This window comes from Castanea sativa, chromosome 10 (genome assembly GCF_040712315.1).
Source record: "Castanea sativa cultivar Marrone di Chiusa Pesio chromosome 10, ASM4071231v1".
NCBI lineage: Eukaryota > Viridiplantae > Streptophyta > Magnoliopsida > Fagales > Fagaceae > Castanea > Castanea sativa.
This window is the reverse complement of record NC_134022.1, coordinates 19,668,757-19,675,258: the sequence shown is the minus strand read 5'-3', so window position 1 is coordinate 19,675,258 and position 6,502 is coordinate 19,668,757. Positions and strand designations below refer to the sequence as shown.

General features: G+C 44.1%; 1 protein-coding gene across 1 annotated transcript; it reads left to right on the top strand.

The window, feature by feature from the left end:
• The first annotated feature begins 5,695 nt into the window (after positions 1-5,695).
• LOC142612178 (uncharacterized) lies at positions 5,696-6,502 on the top strand. The gene is made up of 3 exons (XM_075784294.1): positions 5,696-5,746; positions 5,900-6,169; positions 6,230-6,502. Exons 1-3 carry the CDS (start codon positions 5,696-5,698, stop codon positions 6,500-6,502), a joined length of 594 nt encoding a protein of 197 aa, XP_075640409.1.

Below are 6,502 nucleotides of genomic sequence, written 5' to 3'. Positions count from 1 at the left end.
AGTCGAGGTGAGACACAACCCTACTGAGATTGGTAGCCGAGGACTAATATTTCCAGAGAGGATTTGCTCCTGAACGCTATTCAGCATCTGGAACAAGTTCCAAGGGAATCCTCTAAATTCGTGAGGATCCCTTGGGATTTTGATGAACATGGGAATGGGTGTATAAGTGGAGAAGATAATGATGACAACCCCACTAGGAAAAGACTATAAGAAGGGGTAGAGGTCAAAGGAAAATTTATGGGGGTAAGAGTGCAAGAGATAGAGAGGGAAAACACTGGGATACACTAGGGAAACGCATGTTTTGGGCCTAAGTTATAGGATCGAGAGTGATCCCACCTATAAATAAATTGTGACTCCATTATTTTGGTGGAGACCATTCTGGGCAATTAGCACTGTCTGTGGGGATCCTACTCCACCTAAGGCTTTGAATATGCTTGGTGCCTCCTAATCACGGAAGGTCCACGTGAGGGCGAGGGATTTGCAGGTGGGAATCAATTAAGGGCCTCCTTAAGGGGTCATAGGAGGCGGGAGAGGGAGTGTAGGAGGGAACAACAAGACATGCAAGAAGGGCTAGAGACGAGGGCAGATTCTAATGAGGGTTTTCCCACGGGGAATGAATTGTGTTGTATATTCCCAAGCGGCCCCATCGCAGTGTCCGCTTAAGGGAGCTCGAGAATCTACGGAAGCATTTCAATGATTTAGAGATTGAGCTGAGAGGCCGGAACCGTAGGAGAGATCGGGAGGGTTCGTTTAATGATCCATATAGGTTATCTCGAGGTAATGGTTCATGTCGATCGAGAGACCGATCACATGAGACTATGGGGCATTATCATGAATTCCTTCCTTACGAAAGGCACGGGCGTCGTAATGCCGCTCTGGACGCAAAGAGTCGGGCATTGAGGAGGGCCACTTAATCACTATTCACCGATTAGATTGAATGTATTGAGATGTCGAGATGGTTCAAGTGACCGCCGTTCACCATCTACGATGGGAAAATAGACTCAATGGAGCATGTGAGTCAATATATACAAATGATGTCCCTTTATTCTCATAATGATGGGTTGATGTGCAAGGTGTTCCTGTCTAGCCTTGGGCTAATAGCGATGAGGTGGTTCAACAGTTTGAGGAAGGGGTCAATTCGTAATTTTGGGGAATTAATACAATTGTTCGGAGCACGATTCGTAATGTGTAGCAAAGTTCCTCAACTGATAGGTTCTTTGTTGTCTATGAGGATGAGAAATGGTGAGACCCTCCGTTCCTATACGAGTAGGTATTGGGAACTTTACAATGAGATAGGAGGGGGGAATGAGCAAGTAGTGGCTGCCAGCACTTTTCGAATAGGCCTTCCTAAAGAGTCAGCATTGAAGGACTCGCTAACCATGCGGCCCCCCAAAGACATGCACCAGCTAATGAGAAGAATCGAGGAGTATAAGAGACTGGAAGAGGACCGTTTGCAAGGCAAAGGTAAAGCCCTGACCTCATCGCAGTATCATAGAGATTACCGCCCTAAAAAATTCTAGCAGAGAAACAGGAGAGAAGCAATGGCCCCTAGGGAGGGCTCAAAACAACATATTGATGGAGTTAATGCTACATTTAAGGAACCAGTTTATAAGATCCTAGAGTGCATCAAGAATGAGCCTTATTTAAGGAGAAATTAGAGTTCATACTACACATACCACCGAGAGATAGGGCACACTATTGAGCAATGTCATGTGCTGAAGGACCACCGAGAGCAGTTGGTGAAGGCCGAGAATCTTAAGGAGTTCTTAGTCGGTCAGGAAGGAGCATACGTAGGATAAGGGTTGGGAGGTCGAAACGACCAAACCCTCCTACCTCCATTGGGAATTATCGAGGTCATTCATGCAACCTTTCAGGGCGTAAGCTTGAATAGCCAAAAGAGAGTACTTAGCGTGGTGTCCCCATCTGAAGCAGAGGCCTCGAACCGACTTGATATGAGGCCCTGGAAAGCCTCCGTACCGATTACTTTCGGAGAAGAAAATTTGGAAGGTATGTCTCAATTGCATGATGATGCAAGCTTTTTGGTAAAGAGGGTCATGGTAGACCGTGGGAGTGGAGCAGAGATAATGTACCTTGATCATTACAAGGGATTGAGGTTGAAATCTGAGGATTTAAGTAGATATGATACCTTGCTTTTGGGGTTTGACGGAAAAATCATGACCCTCGAGGGGCAGATAAAACTGTCAGTAGTGACCGAAGGAAAGGAAGTGGAAGTTGATTTCATCATGGTTAATGCCTTCTCACCCTACACAGTGATCCTGGGCCGGCCTTGGATCCATGCCATGGGGGCATTACAATTGACCCTACACTAGAAAATTAAATTTCCCATGGAGGATGGTGTTGAGGTGGTTCGGGCCGATTAAAGGATGGTCAGGTAGTGCCCGGTGGGAGCAATTAACCATGAAATTAAACCAAAGGAACAAGTTAACCATGAACCTTTATAGCAATTACTAGTGTCCGAAAGCTTGGCAAGGGCTGACAGTGCCGAGGAATTGGTTCGAATACCGATCTTGCCGTATGCTGATAGATGGTTCTGAATCGGGAAAAGCCTATCCATTGAGGACCGTGTGGAAATTTTGTTAATGCTAGTATAGAACTTGGATGTGTTTGCTTGGAGTCCATACAACGTACCCGGGGTAGACCCAAGTTTTATTATGCATAAGTTGAATGTAGATCCCAAACTTATGCCTAAGAAATAAAGACCGAGGAGATTTGTAAGACCCAATGTGCAATTGTTAAAGGAGGAAGTGGAAAAGTTAAAACGACCGGGGGCCTTACTGGAGGTGTTCTTTCCCAAGTGGCTAGCTAACACGGTGGTAGTTAAGAAAAAGAGTGGAAAGTGGAGGGTTTATGTCAATTTCACTAATTTAAGCCGAGCACGTCCAAAAGACCCCTTCCCTGTGCCGAAGATAGACTGGTTGGTGGACGCGATAGTCGGGCATTGACGGATGAGCTTTTTGGATGCATTCCAAGACTATCATCAAATAACTCTGGCCCCGAGGATCAAGAAAAGATTGCCTTTAAGACGCTTGATGGGAATTATCATTACACGGTGGTGCCTTTTGGATTGAAGAATGCAGGGGCTACATATCAGTGGATGGTTACACGTATGTTCAAGGAGCTAATCAGTAAGACAGTGGAGGTATATATTGATGACATGGTAGTAATGACGAGGGAGGAAGGGGAGCATGCTTGTGACCTACACGGTGTTTTCGATATCTTGAAGCACCATCCAATGGCTGCACCCACCCAATAATCCAAAGGAGGTCCAAAAGCTTACAGGTATGATCGCTGCACTGAATAGATTTATGTCAAAATCGGTGGACATGTGTCGACCGTTCTATCAGCTATTAAAGAGGTGGAAAGGATTTCGTTGGACAAAAGAGTGCGACTTGGCATTTAAAGATCTAAAATTCTATCTTGCCAGCCTGCCTATTTTATCCCGACCTGACCCGGGAGAGGATTTGTACATGTACCCAGGGGCGGAGGGAGGGGGGGGGGGGGCGAGGGGGGGCAGGTGTCCCCCCTGAAATTTCAATTTTTTTTTGGAACTAATATGGTATGTATGTCACCCATGCCCCCCGACACAAAAGACATTAGGTTGTAGTTGTACAGAAGATGCAAATCCTAATGCCGTATATAAGAAAATAGGAATCATAGGGGAATGGTGCTGACATAAGGAAATAGAATTCATAAGGCAATGGGGCTGACCTAATTGATTAAAAAAAAAAAAGAAAAAAAAAGAAAAGAGGATTGTACTGCCAAAATAAAAAGGAATTACACAACCTAATACTAATACTAATAGGACTCTATAAAAATATTTATATATAATATAAAGGAGTAAAGGATGCCTCACAATAAAAAATAAATAAAAAATCTTTTGATACCAGTTTCTTTCAATTTGAACCTTAGAGTTTTTGAAAGCATTCAACACTTAAAGGAATTGGACAGCTTGTTGAAAAGATGGTAGAAATGAAAATGGATGTTTCATATCTATTGGTTTACTCATTAGTGACCTTGACATTGATCTTACCAGTTGCAACAACTATTATTGAAAGAGTTTTTTTAGCAATGAACATAATTAAAAATTGACTACACAATCGAATGGGAGATCAATGGATGAATAATTGTTTAGAAAGATATATTTAAGACTATTAAGTGTGAAAAAATCATGCAGATGTTTCAAAATATGAAAAATCTTCGAGAACAATTGAGTAAATTAAGCTAAGTGTGAAAAGCCAAATTAAAGTTTACATTTTATGTTAGATTCTATATGACAATTACATTAGCATATAGTTGCTTATTTATTTTGTTATTAGTATTGATTAATTTTTTTAGATTAGTTTTTTACTTTTAATCTTGTCTTTTAATCTTGCCCCCTAACCTAAATTCCTGGCTCCGCCACTGCATGTACCTGGCGGTGTTCGACCACTCCGTCTATTCGGTATTGATTAGGAAACATGAGGGGGTCCAAAGGCCCGTATACTACCTTAGCAAGACTCTGGTGGATGCAGAAACTCGATATTTGCCATTGGAAAAAATGGCTCTGGCCCTGGTACATGCCAAGAGGAAACTACCCCATTACTTCCAAGCTCACACGGTATGGGTGCTAACTGAGTACCCTTTGTCGACATTGTTGAGAAGATCAGACTTCACAGGAAGTATAGCAAAGTGGGGAACGAGGCTGGGGGTGTTAGACATACGTTATAGACCGAGGAATTCCACTAAGGGGCTGGTGCTTGTAGACTTTGTGGCTGAGTTTACCCCCCCTTTTTCTGGGCTTGGTGGGAATATGTCAGATTGAAATGGGTCAATGGAAGGTATTCATGGACGGAGCTTTTAATGCATGGGGGTGGGGGTCTAGATAGTATTAATATCGCTCAAAGGGGTTAAGCTGGAGAAATCGCTCAGGTTGGGGTTTTGGGCCTCAAACAATGAAGCTGAGTGTGAAGCCCTAATCATGGGGCTCTGAGTGGTGAGAAGTCTTGGAGCAAAGGAAGTGGAGATGCTTTCAAATTCAAGGCTGGTAATAAGTTAAATCGGCGGTACCTTTGAGGCAAAGGATCGGCGTATGTTACATTATTTAAGGATGTTTGAAAGTTTGCGGGCAGATCTCCAAAAAGTTAGTGTGGTTAGAGTGCCGATGAGTCAGATTAGGCACGCTAATTTGTTTGCTACATTAGCATCTTCCTTGGACGATTTCATACCCCGCATAATTACCGTAGACCTTTTGGAGCAATTGAGCATCGAACAACAGATTTGATAATGGCTACGTCATAACTAGGGCCAAGTTGGTTGGATCCATTCGTAGCCTATTTATCCGATGGGTCCCTGCCGAACGACGTCAAAGAAGCTGACAAGGTGTGATGAAAAGAGGCTCGTTTTTGGTTATTCGAAGATGGGAGGTTATACAAACAATCATTTGAAGGGCCATACCTATTGTGTCTTCTTCCTAGCAAGACTGCCAAGTTGTTGGCTAAGCTTCATGAAGGGATATGTGGCGGCCACGCAGGTCGCTCATGCACCGTGCCATGACTCAAGGATTTTGGTGGCCGAATATGTTACGAGAAGCGGTCGAATACGTCAAGAGGTGTGATCAGCGCCAGAAGCATGCACCTTTGTTGCATCTGCTAGGGGGAAATCTTAATTTGATCCTCAGTCCCTAGCCTTTCACCCAATGGGGGCTAGATATAATCGGATCATTCCCTCGGGTTTCAGGAAACAGAAGGTATGTGGTGGTGGCCACGAACTACTTTACCAAATGGGTGGAAGCTGAAGCCTTGGTGAATATCAGGATGTAGATGTAAAGAAATTCGTTTGGAAGAACATTGTTACAAGGTTTGGGGTCCCCGGGGCACTGGTGTCTGAAAATGGGTTGTAGTTTGACAGTAAGGTTTTCCGAGAGTATTGTGCTAGCCTCAAGATAACTAACAGATACTCATCATCAGCATACCTCCAGAGCAATGCGCAGGCCGAGGTGATGAACAAGACGATTGTGAATGGCTTGAAGAAGAGACTGGAGGGCGTGAAGGGAAACTGGGTTGAAGAGTTCCCGAACGTACTATGGGCATACCAAACAACTCCTAGGAGGTCAGCGGGTGAGACGCCCTTTTCCATGACCAACGAAGCCGAAGCAGTTATACTGGTTAAAGTAAGTTTGTCAAGCTCTAGGGTTGCAGGCTTTACGCAAGGTCATAACGATGAGTGTTAGGTTGGGAATCTGGATGCCTTGGAAGAGCAAAGAGACATGGTAGCCGTGCGATTTTCTGATTATCAACAGAGGTTGGCTCAGGGGTACGATATAAGGGCCAAGCGTTGGGAGTTTGTGCCAGGAGATCTCTTTTTGCGAAAGGCCATTGGGAGTGCGAAAGATCAAAGTGTTGGAAAATTGGCCCCTGATTGGGAAGGCCCTTACCAAGTAACAACTACGGCTGGAATGAGAGCCTATTATCTAGAAGACTTGGAAGAAAAACCCCTACCCTGA

Excerpts from the sequence above, each read along its gene's own strand:
- LOC142612178 (XM_075784294.1), top strand. The coding sequence starts at position 5,696 with ATGGGGGCTAGATATAATCGGATCATTCCCTCGGGTTTCAGGAAACAG. Across the intron at positions 5,747-5,899 it reads CGGGTTTCAGGAAACAGAAG|TTTGACAGTAAGGTTTTCCG; the intron begins GTATGTGGTGGT and ends AATGGGTTGTAG. Across the intron at positions 6,170-6,229 it reads AAGCAGTTATACTGGTTAAA|GTTGGGAATCTGGATGCCTT; the intron begins GTAAGTTTGTCA and ends GATGAGTGTTAG.